The sequence below is a fragment of the Aythya marila genome (genome assembly GCF_965140915.1).
Source record: "Aythya marila genome assembly, chromosome: 18".
Classification (NCBI taxonomy): domain Eukaryota; kingdom Metazoa; phylum Chordata; class Aves; order Anseriformes; family Anatidae; genus Aythya; species Aythya marila.
Genome location: NC_139059.1, coordinates 12,648,796 through 12,669,626, shown reverse-complemented (window position 1 = coordinate 12,669,626; position 20,831 = coordinate 12,648,796). Strand labels below are relative to the sequence as shown.

The 20,831-nt window shown below is 41.5% G+C and overlaps 1 protein-coding gene across 1 annotated transcript; it reads right to left on the bottom strand.

Moving 5' to 3' along the window:
* Window positions 1-1,777: 1,777 nt before the first annotated feature.
* Window positions 1,778-18,711, bottom strand: LOC309885239 (myosin-1B-like; the record flags this gene model as incomplete). The annotated part of the gene is made up of 38 exons (XM_082774972.1): window positions 1,778-1,930; window positions 2,455-2,550; window positions 2,823-2,927; window positions 3,014-3,184; window positions 3,302-3,427; window positions 4,512-4,715; window positions 4,814-5,122; window positions 5,329-5,453; window positions 5,621-5,786; window positions 5,873-6,056; window positions 6,508-6,704; window positions 7,021-7,139; window positions 7,562-7,688; window positions 7,807-8,196; window positions 8,284-8,374; window positions 8,456-8,601; window positions 8,681-8,857; window positions 8,948-9,190; window positions 10,150-10,405; window positions 10,508-10,644; window positions 10,730-10,853; window positions 11,563-11,680; window positions 11,776-11,863; window positions 12,594-12,667; window positions 13,019-13,325; window positions 13,570-13,740; window positions 14,006-14,155; window positions 14,260-14,378; window positions 16,257-16,395; window positions 16,490-16,593; window positions 16,699-16,797; window positions 16,885-16,948; window positions 17,064-17,156; window positions 17,236-17,347; window positions 17,438-17,465; window positions 18,026-18,182; window positions 18,275-18,418; window positions 18,508-18,711. The coding sequence occupies 38 exons, from the start codon at window positions 18,709-18,711 to the stop codon at window positions 1,778-1,780; spliced, it is 5,817 nt and encodes a 1,938-aa protein (XP_082631098.1).
* Between the last annotated feature and the right edge of the window lie 2,120 nt (window positions 18,712-20,831).

Below are 20,831 nucleotides of genomic sequence, written 5' to 3'. Positions count from 1 at the left end.
AGGGCAATACCCCCTCTATTCCTTGTCTGTCTATCTCTTCTGAAGAGCTTATAGCCATCTATTCCAATGTTCCAGTTATATGATCCACCCCACCACGTGTCTGTGATAGCAATCAGATCATATTTATCTAATTGCACCATGGTTTTGGGCTAATAAACTGTTGTTAGGAAAATGAAAAAGCCTAGTATGCTGAGAATGGCAATAAACAGGCAAGATAGTCTGTGAACAGACGAAGGGGAACTTAGGGTTATTAAGTGATGAGGGGAAGGAGGAGGCAGAACTGGTGGGCCTGAGTAGGACAGACAGAGCCACTGGTCCTGATGCTTGAAATGGACCTATGGACAGAGTAAAAGGTTGATTAATTTTGTTCACAGAGGATCTTGGCATAGTGTAACAGCCTCTTCCTCTTGTTATGAGGATGAGGCATGCATCACCCCCTTCTCACTGTGATATTTCTTCAGAATTGCCAGAGACTAACTCTTCTTACAGCATGGCACACCTGCCACAGCACTGGCCTTAGCTTGTGAGTTGTGGAGAAGAGTGCAGACTTCTTCCATCCAGTGCTAAAGCTTCGCTTTAGGCATTTGAGGAAGGGAACTAAATTTTTTAAGAAACTGCCCAGACTGAAGATTTGTCTGCCATGGAGTTAGTTGCATAGGCAGGAAGAAGATAGTGGGCTTGTTTGGCATTCTCATTCAGAACACGCAATTCACTATGAAATGATGCTTGGTTTCTATAGAAGTCACTTTTTATATATGTACATTAACAGATATAAAAGATCTCCATCCACTGTTGATAGCTGCTATACCTCTTGCATTCTTAACTTTTGTTTAAGTCCATGAATGGTTGTGTTAAAGATTTTCCTTACTGTGTAAAAACCTTAAATTAAACTTGGAGTAGCTTCTGTATATCCTTTCTCTTAATCTTATTGAATGAGTCATCATCACTTAATATGAGATGATTATCTTGCACCAACACTTACTTATAATACTTAGTTAGCAAAATAAAGAGTTGATTGCAGTCTTCTTTTGTTTCACAGACTAGAAACTAGATAACTGTTTTTTAGAGAAACTGCAGGATTTTTTTTTCCAATATAGAAATACCCATCTGTATTCAAGTCCAGTGTTTTGTAAGTGAGTAAGCAAACTTTCCAATACCATACTAACACTTTACAAAAATCTCTAATCATTCTACTTGAAAGTGCTTTTCACATAGACTTTATCTTATTTATCTATGATATTATTTTTTATATTAAATTGTAACTCAAACAAACAAACAAACAAAAAAAAAAACAACAAACACAAACCAAACCAACCAACCAAACAAAAACACTCCATCACCTTTGTCTGTCTTCTTAATATATGTTCACTTACGTTTCTCTTGTCCATAAAACACTAAGCTCTGCCTACACCTTGGAGTCTGCAGCCCAGCTCTTTTTCTCTCCATGTTCTTTAAACTGTAGATTCTTTCTACTCTCCACATCTGTGAAATGGTGACTGTTTTGTGGTAGTCATCATTATTTCCCATGCATTTTAAAAAAAGTTAATGTAAAAATGTATTCTTGTTTAAAATATTCTTAAATATAAGAATAAGCAGTACACACACACTCTAAAAGTAATGAATACTGGAATAAATAATTACAACATGCTAATCACTGTTCATATGCAAAGGTTTCTACTGTCTTTATTACCTAGATATAAACGATAATTATATAAAAAAGCAACACAGAAGTTTACATTTTATGCATGCCTCAGGTCACTTTTTAGCCTTATGAGACTTATTCCTCCTCTTCTGACTTCTTATGAAACTCCCGGCTCTTTGCTCGGAGCTTGTTGACCTGCGACTCTGCAATGTCAGCCCGCTCCTCGGCTTCCTCCAGCTCATGCTGGATCTTGCGGAATTTGGAGAGGTTGACATTGGACAGCTCCTCCTGTTCAGGGAAAGAGAGTCATGAAAACAACAGGCTTTTTGTGCTGTCAGAATACCCAATGGGGAAAGTTTTTCTAAGGCATTTAATATCTTAGAACTGGCCAGACAAAAATTCAAATGCTGGGCAAGCAGGGCAGCTTCCAAACAAAAGGAAAGAAGCTGTTTAACATGTTGTGTGTGCCAGAAGAGAAAAGGACATTAGGTTGTGAAAAAGGCCATGGCCAGTTTAGGCAGAGCACAGTCCCAGCTGTGTTCATGGCAGAGATAAAGTTTGGCAGCTGCTTAAAATAGTCTTGGTAAAAGTGAAGAGATAGGGGGGGAAATTGAGGCGTAGGGCAAAACTAGAGAAGAAGCCGTTTAGTCACTTCCAAATGTTCTTACTCTTGCATAACCAATTGTGTTGGGGTTGTGGGAGAAGAAACATCAAAAAAGTAAAAAAAATTAAAACCTAGACAGAAGGAAACACCAAAACTTAGTTCCAGCTTCACCAGAAGGAAGTCTGGCCCTTTTCAGAATGATACTTACAGCCTCCTCGGCTTGCCTCTTGTAGGATTTCACTTTCATTTGCAGCTTGTCCACCAGATCCTGGAGCCTGAGAACATTCTTCCGGTCTTCCTCAGACTACAGACAATGTTAAACAATGGCAAGAAAATGGTAAATAATAGCAAGGCTTCTTTTCCTATCTCCCTAAGTTTCTTCTAAATGAAACAGAGACAGTTACATGCCTTACAGAGCACTGCTGTTCAGTTATACAGAGCTAAAAAACTTGCTAACTGTGTCAATGACTAACTGAGAAGGATGGAAAGAAAACCCTCATGAGGCACTATGCTAACATATTCAACTCCAGAGAGAAGGGTGTGTAACCACAAAAAAAAACACCTCTTCTCCCTTACCTGGTAGGTCAGCTCCTTCACCCTCCTCTCGTACTTGCGCACACCCTTCACAGCTTCAGCGCTGCGCTTCTGCTCAGCATCAACCTCCCCTTCCAGCTCCCGCACCTGCAATGAAAAATCTGTCTTTGGAGCTTCTCCGGTACCTCTCCAAGGGACATGCTCACTTGTGCACAAATACCAGCCCCACGCACCCTGGCCTCCAGCTTCTGGATTTGCTTCTTGCCTCCTTTCAGGGCCAGCTGCTCAGCCTCATCCAGACGGTGCTGCAGATCCTTCACTGTCTGGTCCAGGTTCTTCTTCATTCTTTCCAGGTGAGCACTGGTGTCCTGCTCCTTCTTCAGCTCTTCTGCCATCATGGCCGCCTGGAGAAGAAAGAATCAAAGGCGTCTTGCAGCTGAAGACATTTTTTTTTTTTTTTGGGGGGGGGGGGGGGGCGGGGATAAATCCACCATCATCAGTGAAAGGAGACCCCAACTCACATCTGTGATGGCCTTCTTGGCCTTCTCTTCAGCATTGCGGGCTTCCTGGATGGTGTCTTCCATTTCACCCTGAATTTGGGCAATGTCTGTTTCCAGCTTCTTCTTGGTGTTGATTAAGCTGGTGTTCTGTTTGAGAAAAAAACATAGTGTTTTCTCCAGCAGCTTTAGTATACCATCTCTGACAATAAATAATTTCCCTACTTTTATTTAGAGTTCTGTTAATGTGTTATATGAAGAATATATACTGCTGTTTAATAGTTGTGCTAGAAGACTGCCATTGAGATATTTTTTGAGTCATTGAGTCATTGAGTCATTGAGATACCCTTGTTAAAAAATTAAAATAGATTTAATGATTATGTCAGTTCTCTAAGAACTGTTTCTTACATTTCCCTCTGAATTTGGGATATAACCGTTTCCGGCTTCATCTTGGTGTTGCTCAAGTTGGTGTGCTGCTTAAGAGCAAGAACATCACAATTTTGTTTCCATTACCTTGTAATATCAAATCAAGAACACTGCAAAATATTGGTCTTTAATGTAAATTGTGCCGTCAGGTCCCATGGAATTCTGTTCTAAAGGAGTTGTGGTGGTAGCTACTAGTTTCTTAGCTGTTTAGCTGTTTAAGTAGCTGTTAGCTAGTTTCTTAGTGACGAGCTCCAATATTTCAAGAATGTCTTCCATAAAATTTCCACACAGTTTGTGGGTCAACACAGAAGGAATTTATACTTGCAAAGAAAAACAACATAATCTTTCCTTATCATTTTCAGTCTAGTGGCAGTTCTACAGAATACTTACACTAACTTTGCTAAAAGATGTTAAGGACAGTATTAGTGTATTCCTGTTTGAACATAATTCCTGTGATAAGCATAATCATCAACCTAAGTCTGACTTTACAATCTCAGATGTAGGAAAGGTAGTGAACTTACAGAAGCAATAGGGCATGAACCTCCAATTCTCCTCTTAATTTATTACTTTTAAAATAAATCTCTACTATAGTCTAATGAATTCCATCTTGTTTCTGAGGCTGAAAACTCACTTTTAGTATTTCTTATCCATACTGTGACCTTTGCAACATATAACTTACTAAATGCTGTTACTTATAACTACTAACTACACTTACTTATAACTACTAAATGTTGTTACACAGCTAGTCTCCAGGTACTTCCTTTGTATGGAGCAGAAATATAAATATTAAATATATTTGTTCACTGACTTGGGTATGGAGGAGCTGCACACGCTCGCTTGCATCCAGAAGCTCCTGTTCAGCCACTTTCCGTGACCGCTCTGTCTGCTCCAGGGCTGCCCGCAGCTCCTCAATCTCAGCCTGCAAGAGGTTTGCTCTGCGCTCCACCATGGCCACCTGCTCCTTCAGGTCCTCCTGTGTTCTGAGAGCATCATCCAAGTGTATCTGGGTATCCTGCAGTACAAGTGAAAGAAATTATAAGCAGACCAGAGTCCTTTGGAACAGAAAATTTTAGCTAAGACTTGTCTATGAGCATCTTTAATTCAATAGACCTTGAGCACTCCCTGTGTGTTTCTCAGGTTCTTTTGTGCCTCTGCAGCCTGGCGGTTGGCATGGCTCAGCTGGATCTCCATTTCATTCAGGTCTCCCTCCATCTTCTTCTTCAGCCGCAGGGCTTCGTTCCTGCTCCTGATCTCAGCATCCAGGGTGCTTTGCATGGACTCCACAACTCGGAGGTGATTTCTCTTCAGCTGGTCGATTTCCTCATCTTTCTCTGCTATCTTCCTGTCAATCTCAGACTTGACCTGGTTGAGCTCAAGTTGGATGCGAAGGATCTTTCCTTCTTCATGTTCCAGGGAGGCCTGTACAGGAATGAATGCAAATTAAATACTTATGTGAAAAATATTGAACCTCAAGCTCTGAGTAAAGCAAAGTGCAGTGTTTCTGATGATATCTCTACAGTTTTATAGAAGCATTCTTATCCTCTCGTATCTGGAATGACTTCACGCTGCTTATAATGAGATCGAGATCCAAGACCTGTAAGACAGAAATAAATAATGCCAGCTACCTCTGCTTCCTCCAGAGCAGCCTGAAGTTCTGATTTCTCCTGCTCAATCTGCTTCTTGACTTTCTCCAGCTCATGAATTGCCTTTCCTCCCTCCGCAATCTGCTCTGTGAGGTCAGAAATCTCCTCTGTGGAAACAAAGATGAACAGCATTTTCATACACAGGGCAAAAGGGGAAGTGTCCTGCCACACTGAGGCAACAGGCATCTTTGCAGACCTGGAGGCAAAAAAACATGTGGAAAGTCAGACACGGTTGTGAGAAAGCTCTACCAGGAGTAGAGGACCAGCAACTTACGCTGCAAGTTCTTGTTCTCACGCTTCAGTGTTTCCAGGTGGTCCAGGGACTCCTCATAGGCATTCTTCATCTTAAACAGCTCCGTGCTGAGAGAGCGAGACTCCTTCTGGGAAGCTTCCAGCTCAGCCTGTGTTTCCTCGTACTTCTGCTTCCACTCTGCCAGGATCTGAGGAGCAACAGGGCGTGAGTATGGATGTGGCAATTGTGAGGGGATGCCCTGCCCAGGAAGCACAGGGCCAGAGGCCAGAATACCTTGTCAAAGTTCTTCTGCTTCTTGTCCAGAGCTGCGCAGGCAGCATTTGACCGCTCCACGTCAATCATCAGGTCTTCCACCTCGTTCTGCAGCCTCTGCTTTGTCTTTTCCAGGGAAGCACATTTGGCGTTGACGGCTTCAACATGTTCCTCTACATCCTGCAGGCGCTGTGCCAGTTTCTTCCTGGGAGGTGGTAAGCACAGTTGCCAGTAAGAAAGCAAGTTCTCATTAAAAAAACAAAAACAAAGCAAAAACAAAACATACAGCCACTTGGCCACTTTGTGCTCACAGAGCACACTTGGCCACTTTGCACTGTGTGATCCCCGTTTACACAGAGATTAAGATCTCTTCTAGACAGTCATAGTATTTCCGTGTCTGAATGCTGGGCTCTAGCAAGTCACTCTCTGCTGTTCACTCTGGTGTTCACTCTAGCACTGGTCACTCTTCTATTCTGCGTCTGAAGAGCTTTGGTGCTTCTGCTTTGCTCAGTGCATATTCTCTCTTGGTTATATTTTCCTTCTTCCTGCCACCCCACCCCAAAGTGCAGCATTGGATTCTTTCTGACACTATTATAGTGGTCTCCTGAAATTTCCATTGTTACTTTCTCTCAACCTTCCCCACTTTCCCCACGCACTTGGCCTCCTCCAGCTCCTCCGTGCGCTGAATAGCGTCTGTCTCATATTTGGTTCTCCACTGGGACACTTCACTGTTGGCTTTGGACAGGGCACGCTGCAGCTCTCCCTTTGCTTCCTGCTCCTCCTCATATTGTTCCCGGAGCAAGTCACAGTCGTGGCGAGCAGACTGCAAGGCGTGGGCCAAGGCGTTCTTGGCCTGGGGGAAAAATAGTAGTGGGTCAAGGAATAGAAATCTCCTTGGAAATGTGTAAATGTCCTGACTGAAATATTATTCTCCCATGAGAATGATGGCAATGTATTGAATGAGGACGGGAGAGCTGGGAATCTGCAAAATGGAAATCTAATGGATAGATGGTAGGTATCAGGGAGCAAAGGTAAATTGCACTAAATGAACTAAGAGTTTGTGTTTTTTTCCCTCTCAGCATGGTGTCTCTGTAATCTCATGTGTGTCTGAAGCACATTTTGGTGAGGAAAAATCCAGTGGACAAGATAGAATTTGGAAGCCTACCCACCTTTATCTCTTCTTCTAAGTGCCTCTTGAGTTCCTCAATCTGTTGGGTGAATGCCTGCTTGCCTCTTGATAGCTGAGAAATCAGAGCATCTTTCTCCTCCACCTGGCGTGAATATTCACCTGGGAAAGTTTGTAGATACATAGGCCTTTCATTCTCATTGATGCCTGTGTTCTGCATAGTTAGAGATTTAATTACTGTTAAGGTTTTAACGAACCTCTGGAGGTCATCTGGTCTACCTCCCACCCTCCCCCACTATAATAGGGAAACCTATAGAGTGTTGCCCAGGATCCGCCTAGATAGCTTTTAAAGTCTCCAAGGCAGGAGACTCAACAACGTCTCTGTGGCAACTGTGCCGGCTCTGTCACCTGCACAGTAAATAACTGCTCTTTGATGTTTAGATGAAAGCTCTTCTATTCCACTTTTTGCCCATTGTGTATTGTCCCGACACTGGGCACCACAGAAACAGCCTGGCTTTGTCCTCCATTCAGGTATTTATAGACATTAATGAAATCCCTTCTGATTTCCTTATTCAGGAAGTCACCTGATTCTGTCTGCAGGCGAGCTCTTTGGGCATTGAGGTCATTGACCATGCGTTCATGCTCCTCTTCTTTTGTCTTAATCTCACTCAGCTGGTCTTCCAGTGTGCGGCACATCTTCTCCAGATTTGTCTATGTGTCAACATACAGAATGGAAGGAATAAGCAGTTCAAACTCAATAAAACTGATAGGTGAAGGTGAATTCTGTAGAATTTCAATTGGGCAAAGATGCCATAAAGTATTTCTGTACCTTGGCTTTGGAGACAGACTCCATGTTACTGGCCAAGTCATCTATCTCCATCTTCAGCTCACTCTTCTCCTTCTCCAGCTTCTGCTTGACTCGTTGCAGGTTGTCGATCTGCTCCCCAAGCTCAGCTGTGCTGTCTGCGTGCTTCTTCCGCAGGGCGGCAGCTGTGGCTTCGTGCTGCAGCGTGGCCTCTTCGAGGTCGCGGCGCATCTTCTGAAATTCTGCCTCACGCTTCTTGTTCATCTCAATCTGAGCTGCCGTAGCCCCTCCAGCTTCTTCCAGGCGCTCGCTGATCTCCTCCAGCTCTCTGGAGAGGTCAGCACGGTGCTTCTCTGCTTTTGCCCGAGAGGTTCGCTCTGCCTCAATTTCCTCCTCCAGTTCCTCGATACGGGCCTGGGGAAAATGCAAGACCCTTCACACCCATGCCCTACTTGTATTGATGTCCTTCTGAAGGGCTGAAGGGAAGGACCAGAGGCTTGCCTGCAGCTCCTTGATCTTCTTCTGTAATTGCATGCCCAGGGCTTGCTCATCCTCAATTTTGCTCTGGATCTGGCTGATTTCAAAGTCTTTCCTTTGCACAAAGCATACACTGTTAACACCTGAATAAAAGTACATAGTAAATCCATGTTATTTGTCCCACAACCACACTTACTTCTTCAGTTTCTCATCCAGCTGCTGCTTATCATTTTCCAAATCCATTATGGTATCTTGGGACAGCTTCAGGTCTCCCTCAAGTTTCCTCTTAGCCCTTTCAAGGTCCATGCGCAGTTTCTTCTCTTGCTCCAGGGACCCTTCCAGCTAAACACAACAACACCATTAATGCCAGGCAGGTCGAACTCCATACCTGTCCTGTCTCACTGGAGGCACATGTGCTTACATCATCCACTTGCTGCTCCAGCTTGGTTTTAGCTTTGGTCAATGTATTGACTTTGTCCTCTTCGGCCTGCAGGTCATCCAGTGTCTGCTGGTGGGCCTCTTGGAGGGCTTTCTTCTCTTTTGTCAGCTTGGCAATGGTCTCATCCAGGGATGCCATCTCCTCTGTGAGGTTTTTCACCTTTGATGAAAAGGGACCAAGTGTAATTAAAGCAAGTAGGTACAAGACTCCCATAATAGCACAGTATGACTGACGTCTTCTGCCTCATACCTTGTTTTCGGTGGCATGTTTTTCCTTTTCAACCTTGGCCAAGGTTAGCTCCAGGTCATCAATGTCTTTCTTCAGCTCTGAACATTCATCCTCCAGTTTCCTCTTCTTGGCAGTCAGCTCAGCATTAATTTCTTCCTCATCCTCGGCCCGTTCTGTCACCTCCTTAATTTTGGCTTCCAGCTGGATTTTAGTTTTGATGAGCTGATCACATCTTTCCTCAGCATCAGCTAAGGCATCAGCTTCCTGATGTGGAGAAAGATAGTCATGTTTGCTAGTGTCAAGTTTAGGAAACTTGGAATAAAAAAAGGTTATTTCATACAGAAACAAACAAACAAACAAACAAATAAACAAACAAAAAGGTACGGAATTATGATTTTATCTTGTGGGAAATTATTTTTGCTATACCTGTTCTGAATCTTTTTTTTTCCCCCTCATCTTTTAAGTGCTCTAATCAGGTATTATCTTGCATTATTTATAATTAAGGTATATAATATATAAAATTTCTTTTCTTCTTCGTCTTTTTTTTTTTTTTTTTTTTAATAACAGAATTGTACACAGATCTTTTTGTGTTTTTCTCTGTAATAGCTTTTCTTGGCATAACTAATTTTGAATTTGTTAAGTCAGTACATAATCTAATTGCAATTGGTAGTGTCTATTTGACAGTATTTCCAAGCTGTAAAGTAGACGCTTAAAGGCATTTTGAGCAAAATATTCCCAAAACTTTTGATGTTCCAAAGGGCATTTTACACCTACATAGGGTGGGCAGTTGTGTTTGGTTGTAGAGGTTATTTTTGTCTTCCTGCAGTAGTAGCTGCAGGAGTACAGGTGAAATACCATATATGGTAAGAAATGTCACAAGGCCCTTTTGTGTAGGTAACCGTTGAAAGACAGAATGTGTAGTCAACTGGGTCCCTCTCTTGACTCCATAAACTATATATACCAAATCTCTAGTGACTACACTTGGGCCACATACAGCGAGCTTACATGGAGTCACATACCGGTGGGTTCTGAGACAGAAAATCTTCCCAAGCTGGAACACCAACATTACAATGGTGACATTGAGGGGTCTCAATTTTATCTTTAGTGATACAAGTTACAATATTTTGTAAAGCAGTTTTGTGTGCAGTTTGAGAGTTCTGTACCATGCAAGAGCATAGACCTTGTTTATTTTCCCCTGGAATAAATACATTAATAATACTCACTGCCTGTACTTGTAGCTGCAGATCATTTTTCTCCTGAAGCAGAGACACCATTTTCTCCTCCAGCTCCTTCCTCTTTGCCTCAGATTTTGCAAGCTCTTCCTTGGTTTTCTCAAACTCCCCCTTCATGTTGGCCATCTCCTTCTCAGATTCTGCACTCTTCAGCAAGGGCTTGATCTTAAAGAACAGCTTCATCCAGGGCCAGTGCTTGACATTCATGAATGCACGAACGTTGTACTGGATGCAGAAGATGGACTCCCTGAAGCATAATGAAATTATACATTGATTATTTTTAGTGTGATGAATGGTGACGCTTTCCCCCAGAGGAAAATGACTCTAACTGAAGATGAGCAATGTCTACCTCCTCTCCACCATTCTCTGGTACTCCACTCTCATCAGGAAGCCCCTGCACCTGGCCTGTGTGCGAGTGATGAGCTGTGCCAGCTTCTCATCCCTCATCTCCTCCAGGAGCCCTAGCAGCCCAGCTTTGAAGAACACCTTGAGAAAGGGAACGTTGCAACACATCACTGCCAGGTAGAACTAGGCACAGGCACATAGTGATTGAGTCAGGAAGAGTTTGTACCTTGGTGTGACCAAATTTGTACTGGGTGTGATCCACATCAATTGACCCCAGAAGCTTCTCAGAAGCCTTTTTGCTATCAATGAACTGTCCCTCTGGGATAGCGCTGGCATTAAGCACCTTGTACCTATTGAATGAAAGGAAATATGAATTAACGCAATCTCAAGTCATAAGGTTAGACTGTTTATTTAAATTAATTTTGTGCAGCAGAAGGAGGCTGTGAATGTTGGTATTACATACCTTGTTTAGAGATGACATTTGTAATCAAGTCAATAATACAAGGACAAAATTAAGGAAAATTTTACAGTTATTAGTTGAAAATGGGATGCTGATTGCTAGCTATTTTTTTTCTTCCTTAAACTGTGCTGTTGTTATTGAATAGAAAATTTCTAGACAGGAACATTGCTACCATGTGTGTAGGAATAAATCATCTTCCACTGAAACTAGGAGCTGATACAACGTATAAAGCACTCTACCCAAGTTTGTAATTTTTGTATGAGAATTTGTTGTATCTACATATCAATCTTCATTTTCAAATCTTTCAAGCACAGGTTTGTGGAGCTCTATCTAGCTTCCATAATCAGAAACTTTAGCAAAGCTTGGTTGTGTTATGAGCAAAAATTAGTAAGGACACCTGAGGAGCCCTTCATTTCTCAACATTTTCTCCCTTGCCATACATGTTTTTGTCTATATATTCCAGGAACTTTGCCTTTCTTTCAGTTTTAGATAGTTATGAAATTCAAAAATAACCATGTTAATAATAACCATGTTAAAATAGTTAAGATATGCAGCTTATGCAGTAAGGACAAAGCGGAAAGAGAAGAAAGGAATCTGACCTCTGTTTGAAGTCTGCATAGAGGATTCTGCTGGGGAATCCCTTCCTGCAAATTCTGATCCCTTCCAGAACACCATTACAGCGCAGCTGGTGCAGCACCAGTTCATGTTCCATGGCACCTAAGCAATTGAGACAATTATTTGATATTTCATTATAAAGCATAGAGTGTAATGGTTGCATCACAATCAGATTTCTCTCTACTTGAGGTTCTTACCAGGTGTTTTTGTTTCATTGGGGATGATACAGCGCACAAAATGGGGGTGAGTGCTCCGTAGATTGGTCATCAGCTTGTTTAGATTCTCCTGTAGAATCATGAGCAAATGTTTTTCATTAACAAATGTTAGCTCTTCAGTTATTACTGTCAGATATGATTATTGTTGGAAAGGAATAATGGATCTATTATTTGCACATAGAGCCATGCTAACTTGTGGGTTTTTTTTGTACATTTTAGTCTTGAGGTTCTGGTTTGGAGTAGTGGAAAAGCTGTTCAGAGATACACCTCTTCCACACAGTGTGAAAAACTGTTCAGGATACCAGATAGTAGCTAGTGCTAAAACAAGAGTGCCTTATGCTCTGTGCATTGGTGGAGTGGAAGCTGGACTTGGCATTTCCCTGTTGCCTTGTCTCCATATATATATTCATATGCAAATTTATGTGCATATCCAGATTATAGGTGCCTCAGGGAAGCAAATACATCCACCATTGTCCTCCCAAGACAGAGGAGAGGGGGAGGATCTTGGTCCTACTAACTGATATACTAACAAGTAAATGAAACTGTAGCCTGACCTAAGTACTTTTTCCAACATTCATAGAAAGACAAAATAGACGTGTATCTTCCCCCTGGCCTAAGCTGATTTGATGCTAGCTTTTTTATAAATAACTTACAAGATGTTTTTGACACAAAGAAAAACGTTAACAGGTACAGTAAAATGACCTTGTTGGATTTACTGTGAGGTGTCAGAATCTTCAAGGAAGAAAAGGAAAAAGGAGAAAAAAATAAAGAGAGACAATTACTTCTGTACATGTACTTACTCTGAAAAGAGCTGATACAGTCTGGAAAGAAGAACCCTTCTTCTTGCCTCCCTTCTTGCCACCACCACCACTCTCTGAAGAATAGCAAAAAAAAAGATGGTATTACAACTTTGAGTTGTAGAATTCTTCTCTATGAGACTGCAAGAATGTTGGTCATAAGTATTAATCATGCTAAAAAGGAAACTAATATGCAGTGGGAAATAAGACAACATTCAGTCTAAAGGAGTAGAGAATCAAAATAAGGTGATCACTGGAGTCTGCAGGATTAACATGGCAGAGTGGAGGCCTGAAATATATTTGATCTTTTCCTTTCTTAATAAATTAAAGCCATGGAAGACTCTGCACAAAATGCAGTTCCTGGAGTGCATTTTACTCACATTTATTTTTCTGGAAGAGTCATTAAAAAACAAATAAAAAAAACTAACCTGCTTCTCCACCAGCAGAGGCAAAGAGTAAGGCCAGTGTCTTCAAGGATGATTTCTGGTACAGCCCAACAACAGTTTCATTCAGGGGATCCTTGTTCTTGTCAAGCCAGCCAGAGATGTTGTAGTCCACTGTGCCAGCATAGTGCACAAGTGAAAAGTGGGCCTCAGCCTTGCCTTTACCAGGCTTGGGCTTCTGGAAGTTGTTGGACTTGCCCAGATGCTGGTCATAGAGCTTGTTCTTGAAAGAGGTGTCAGTTGCCTTGGGGAACATGCACTCCTCTTCCAGGATGGAGAAGATGCCCATGGGCTGGAAGATGCAGAAAGAAGACATGAAAAGGCAGAAAGAATCACAGATAAAGAAGTATTTTCCCAAGTGGGAGGATATTAAAACTCCCATGCACTTTTAAAGTGGAATTCTTCTGCACAGCAGAGCAAGCTATGGAATAATATAAAACTGTGTATTTACAATATCGTAAATTTCAATTTAAATTTGTATATGTAAGAAATTGATGCGTTTCTGAAAACATTAGGCATTGTGGTTACAAAGATACCTTCTCAATGAGTTCAATGCAGGCAGCCAGGTCCATCCCAAAATCAATGAACTCCCAGTCAATTCCTTCCTTTTTGTACTCCTCCTGCTCCAGCACAAACATGTGGTGGTTGAAGAACTGCTGCAGTTTCTCATTGGTGAAATTGATGCACAGCTGCTCCAGGCTGTTGAACTGCGGAATACAGACAGAGATTATTATTATGGTAAAATCAGAAAGGTAAGGATAATGAACTTTTAAAGCAAATTTTCTGTCTTTATGATTTTCAATTGGCATATGTGCAACACAAAACTATTCTCAATGAAAAGCTTGTAGCAATCATGGTGCTTTAGATGTAACTGAAAGTATCAAACACATTTCTGTAAAAAGAAAGGCAACATTTCTTAAATTCTTCAGCAGAGTTACTTCTAAAATTACGTGAATAAAACATTGCTCTTACATCAAATATCTCAAAGCCAGCAATGTCCAGGACACCAATGAAGTACTGTCTGGGTTGCTTGGTATCCAGCTGTTGGTTGATGCGAACAACCATCCATAAGAACATCTTCTCAAAAACAGCCTTTGCCAAAGCACCTACTGAATTGTATACCTAAATCAAAACCAGAAAGTATGCAGTTATCATATGGAGCAAAAATGGAAGTCCAGTGTTTTTGTTATCAAAACACTTCTTTCCAGACACCAAATTTTTCTTACCTGCTGCACAGTTTGACCCTTGGTTACATACTCATTCCCAACTTTGACTCGGGGGTAGCACAGGGCCTTGAGCAGGTCTGCTGAGTTCAGACCCATCAGGTAGGCAGCCTTGTCAGCAACTATACAAACACATGGCAGCAGCATGTATTAGCTTACCAGCAGGTATATCTTGCAGAAATTCAGAATGGCTTCTGCAGAAATCATAAGTAGTTTAAGACACATACATACAGATACAGAACCTTCTCTTGATTTGATAGGAGATATTGATATGTCTCTTGATAGGAGACACTACTGTGTTTGTTGTTGTTTTGCATTTAAAACAACAACAACAACAAAACAACTAGTAGCGAAAGGCAATTGTAGTCAAGATAAGAAGGCCAATCAAGATAAAAATGTAACATATTTTTATTTCATCATAAGCAACATTCCCCAGAAGCTGGGGAGCATTTGTGTTGGGTGTATTTTCTTCACCATTGGCTTATTTTGAATTTTATTGAATGAAAATTTAACTTAGAGGCATTTAGGTAGACAAAACTCAAGAAATGTTTTAAAAGACAAAAGGGAAAACTAAGTCTGGGATGATAGTGAAGTTGTAGACAATCACAGATGTTCTCAGAACCAGACAGTGCAATCTCTTTCAGTGACTGCTGATGAAGTAACCTTAAAAACATAATACTCAAGAGATGACCATGCTTAAGTGTCAATTATGCTTTAAAGAACCTACACCTGAAATGAATACCAGTTTTTAGAAGTGCATGCTCAAGCAGAATTCAAAAAGTTTGTCATACTTTCTACTATTACTTGTAACAATGAATTCAGATGTGGACCCTGTTAACAGGCATGGTATGCAAAACGCTTTGCCCAAGAATGCCTATATATATCATGTGAAAACATAGGAAAAAAACATAGCAGATTGCTGCATTAATATTTGAAATGACCAAACATCCTTAAATTGCATCAAAAGATATTGAGGTTAGAAACAGAAAAGAAAATCCAATGAGTAAAGATAGTGTAATACCAGAATAAATTGCTTGTTTTCCTCGGGGTCTTCAAAAGAATGCAAAGTAGGAAAAAATGCACACTAAATGAAGTAAGCGGAGGGCAGAGAAGATAAACTGCCACAGTCTTCTCCCAAGTTTAAGGGCAAACAGAACTGGCACAATAATAGATGATTTTGCCACACTGAGAAATTTGCAATGGCCAAACTTTACGTTGACCTGAGACTCGGAAAAAAAATCAGTTTTTGATTTCAGTAGAATCGGTGTTGCATCCACGGCTCCAAATGGTTATGTGCCAGACCTGGGAAGCTGCCATTCAGTAGAGCAGCAAAGCCCGACTTCCTTCTGCCTGACTACTACTTGGTCAGCAGATGGAAGTGCGGTTTGGGATTTACTGATCCTTATACTTTGTGTAGTCCAAAGTAACCTGCATCTTTCGCTCAGCTGTGCTCTTCCAGGGAAGACCTCATGTTAGGACACACTAATGTGCTGCAGTACTAGCATCGGGGGAAAAAATGCAGATGGAGTCCATGATTCTGACCCTGAATCATGGATTCATGACGTGAATCATGATCCTGAATCATGGACCCTGAACTCTGCCTTGAGAAAAAAAAATGAATCACAGAATTTCTAGGTTGGAAGAGACCTCAAGGTCATCGAGTCCAACCTCCAACCTAACGCTAACAGCCCTCCACTAAACCATATCCCTAAGCTCTACATCTAAACGTCTTTTGAAGACTTCCAGGGATGGTGACTCCACCACTTCCCTGGGCAGCCTGTTCCAGTGCCTCACAACCCTTTCAGTGAAGAAGTTCTTCCTAACATCTAGCCTAAAACTCCCCTGGCTCAACTTAAACCCATTCCCCCTCGTCCTGTCACCAGGCACGTGGGAGAACAGGCCAACCCCCACCTCGCTACAGCCTATAGCAGTGCCTGTAGCAGTGAGTGTAACAGTGCCTGTAGCAGTGAGTGTTTCAGTATTTATTGTAGTAATAATACCTTCGGTGCCGTCTGGCTCTGCCTGCTCTTCACGCTGCTTCTGCTTAAACTTCAGGTTCCCATAGTGCATGACAGCCCCCGTCAACTTGTAAATGGCTGTTTTTTCATCAGGAGTGAAGCCCAGGATGTCAATGGCACTCTAATGAAGGAAAAATTAAAGAATACTTAAAAGCAAGGACCATGCCTGTTTATAGATCAGAGTCCACCTAAGAAACTTTCTGTGCATTGCTTACATCTGTGGCCATCAGCTCTTCCTGGTCATTAATGCTGGCAACCGTGATCTCCCCTTGACTCACATACTGGTAGTCGTATGGGTTGGTGGTGATCAGTAGCATCTCTGAGAAGGACAAAACATATACAGATCCAAAGACAATGGGCATGGAAAGGAATGAAAAATGTTGCTCAGTGAACTCTATCTGGAGAAGTTACTGGTATTTCCTACCAATTAGCTCTGGCTTCTTGTTGGACATGATCTGATAAAATATGTGGTAGCTTCTTTCAGCCTTGAGCTGGAAAGTGACCCTGGACTTCTCCAGCAGATCTGGGAAGGACGGTAGGAGAGAGTTAGCACAGGAACTGAGCACCAAAGTCAGAAGGAATGTGATCAGGCCTGGAGGCCTGGCCTTACATGTTTCAATGTCAGCAGAAGCCAGTTTTCCCGTGGCACCAAAATGGATCCTGATAAATTTACCCTGAAAAAAAAAATTAAAAAAAATTAAAAAAAATCTAGATCCCCCTCACCAACTCTGACTGCATTATGTTGATAAGAAAAAAGTCATTTTTTTCTTATGCCAAGCGGCAACTTACAAAGCGTGAGGAGTTGTCATTCCTCACAGTCTTGGCATTACCAAAGGCCTCCAACAGGGGATTGGCACTGATGATTTGATCCTCAAGTGTCCCCTAAAATAGAAACCTCATTGTCATGTTATAGCTCAGAAATCAATCAGACACTTGCAGGGTCCTACTTCTAGGAGCCCACCTGCATTTTGCCAGACTGCTCCTCCTTCTTCTTATCCCCACTAGCTGCAATTGTTGCAAAGTACTGGATGACACGCTTTGTGTTCACAGTCTTCCCTGCACCGGATTCTCCACTGTCAAATCAAACATGGACCCAGAGAGTGTGTGGTTCCTGGGCATGGGGCAGCCCCTCAGGGACTCGAGTAGGGAGTGAGTGTACTTACGTGATCAGGATTGACTGATTCTCACGGTCTGCAAAAAAGGCAGAATGAAAGTTTTAACCATTGTTCTGAATAGCACTGAGCTGACTGAAAAGTAAATCTGTAAATGTAAGCTGGGGCTTCTTTGGAAAGTCTAAGCACTGACTCCTAGAAGACAGTACTGGATTTCCTTCCACATTCCTCAGTAGTAAGTATAAGCTCTGCTGGACCCACGCAACTGCCAGAGGCATGCGGTCCTCAGGCAAGCTGTGTATGCACTTGCCCTTCACACAGTTCTCATCAAGGAATCGAATCAAACTGCCTACCCATGATTAGATAAAGGACTGTATGGAATAATAATATTTTCTATTCCCTCAATGTAAAAAAGTAGCAAACTGTGAGTCCAGTGTTTCTTTCTGCGATGGGAGAGTGTGGAATTTGGTACAATAATACACAGTGCAGAATCTATGCATGTTTCTGGTACAGTTTGGCTTGCAATTGTCAATTTCTGTCACACAGCTCCATGGTGTTTGAAGCTGTCTTGTTACCTGCTCCAGTACGAGCCATGAGGCTTTTTGGTTTAGATTGCTTTGAGTGAGATCAAGCACTCACCAGTCAGCATGAACTGATAGGCGTTGTCAGAGATGGAGAAGATGTGTGGAGGGGCCTCCTGGCGCTTTTTGCCTCGGTAGGCCAACACCACCTCCGGGTTGTACACCGGCAGCCACTTGTAGGGGTTGACAGTGACACAGAAGAGACCCGAGTAGGTCTGAGAGGAAGGGAGACAGCACGTTGGTTTCTGCTCAGCTTGGCACAGCAGGCCTTCCAGCTACCCAAGGGAAGAGAGCTGCTGGTACTTACGTAGATCATCCAGGCTGCATAACGCTCTTTGAGGTTGTACAGCACAGCAGGTTCATGGAGGTGGGTCATCATGGCCATGTCCTCAATTTTATCATACTTGGGAGGGTTCATGGAGAAGATTTGGTCATCCTTCACTGTCAGAGTCTGCCAAAGAAAAGAAAGAACCATATTTGTCATCTAAGAGTCTAGCGTAAGATTAAATCGTATTCTTAAGCCTTAATTTTTTTACTCACTTCTCCTGCTTCAGTCTTGACAGTGACCTTTCCTGCTTCTTTGCTCTGGATTGTGCTTTTCACATAGGATTCTTTAGCATGCACCACAAAGACTGATGTCTTGGCATCAAAGGGCTTGTTCTGGGCCTCGATTCTCTCTTTTTCTGACTTTCGGAGGTAGGGGGCTGCCTCCCCAAAGATGGCCATCTCAGAGTCTGATGACATGGCTGCAATTTCTTCAGCAAGGGGCTAAATGGAACAAACGTACTCAACTCTGAAAGAAGGAAGAAATGCCTTTGTACCCCACACATGACTTTGTAGTGTTCCACTCTGACTATTGTTAAGATTTCTCTCTCTGTAAAATCTGTTTTCCCCTAGATATCCTTTCATTGATTTAGATCTTAAGCATGACAGAGGTCTTTGAGTTAGACCATTTTTACTTTCATTCCCTTATTAAGTTTATATTTTCTGTTCTTTAGATTTAGATTCTTTAGCAGTATTTCTGTATCCTACTGTGAAAAAAAAAAAAAGGATTGATTGTCACAGTAAACATACTCTATATCTAGTAACAAAGGTATTCCAATGAAAGTCATCTTACTAAAATTATGAAGGCACAAGTATATCCTGTATTTCTTCCATATTTTAAACTATGTAATTTATATTGACTATAGAAGTGGAGCAGCATAGTAAAACAATCTGTATTAAGGAGAAGCAGAAGTGTGAATTTTCTGTTCTTTAGCAACACATTCTCCTGAGCTAGAAATTGGAGTTTTAACGTCTCCAGTGGTTCTGTCTTCTCCAGCTCAAGCTGATCTGTTAAGGGTGAGCTGTACCAAAATAAGAAAACTTCTCATTAAAAAACACTGAGAGGGATTTGACAAAGTCTTCACTGTATCAGCTCAGTTAATACATCTTCTTTTTCATTAATTGCTATTTACACTCAATTTCCTATTAAATTTTCTGTGTAGAAAGAGTATATTTATTTCTCAGCAGGTATCTAACAAATGTGTGAAGCAGTCTTATGAAAGCAAATTTGCTGTTTTATATGTATTTGTTTTGCACACACCAAGTAGGAATGCACAGCATTAATATACACAGTTGTATGGGATTATAGGAAATGTACATACAGCTGCATAAAACCCATCTTGAAGGGTCTATTCCTATGGAATAGGTAAATTAGAGTCTTACCTTTTTTAATACCAGCTGGCTTGCAGGGTGGAGGCTGGTGAGTAGTGAAGAACAGAAAAGACAAGTTCCTTATTATTATTGCACAGAATGTCAAGGATAAACCACAGGGTGAAAATATGCAAGTGGCTTGAAAGCGGAAAAAAAAATCTCAATTGTTACAAAGAGTCCTTTGAGGAAAGCAGTTCCACAGGCAGCAGGAATTCAATGGGATTTTGCCAGCACTCAGACAACCATATTCTTACCTAGAAGATTTCTGTGAAGACAGGAAAGACTTGTCCTACCAGTGCTTTTATAGGTTCTGATCTTTACATACAACTCCCTTCTCCTCTTTCTTAGGTATAAAAATTTTTGGCAAAGCACTGTTTGGCAAACTTGACTGAGTACATAATTCCCATTCATGCTCATCATGGATATATTTAGAAATATCTGAAGTCTTACTTGCTATGTGAATAAATCTCCTATAAATATTTTGACTAGGAATCTGAAAGGAGGAAATGCTGTCCAGCAAATAGAGCAGGACGATGAGACTTGGAATTATTGGCTTCTGTTCTCCCGACTCCTGAATTGCTGTTTGATATATAAGATTTGTGTTCCTCACAATTCAGCTGTAGTGAGATGGATAGATATTGCAAAGAGCTTTGGAGAGTTTCTATTCTGAGATATTTCTGCAAATCAGTGACAGTGCATTGTGTCTTAAGAGAGGTACCTTGTTTATCCATCCATGAATAAGTTTTGTTGTTCAAATAGCTATTAGAATAAGCACGATAGTTCTCAGTGAAGGGGAAAATTGGGTAGACTTGGAAAGAGATGCATTAAATAATGAAAAACCACTTACATGGCTTTTTGAAATTTGTTTGACCTTTTATGTACCATGTATCCATATTCTCTGGTGCTACAGATAGGCAATAGAAAGAACAAATGTATACGGCAAGGGATTAAGGGAAAGAGACACAAGTGGAATAGTGTAGCTGTTCTATATAATAAAAGTTTGAGGTTTCTGTGTATACCTTCTGCGACCTACAGATCTGTCATTTCCTTTGCAAAGAGTTAGGTAACATCTCCCATTTGAAGACCTTGCATGGAGCAAGGATGAGCTGCTATGATTGTGTACCATATTCTGAAGGCTCACACTCTCCTTCAGATATCTGGGAGCTGTA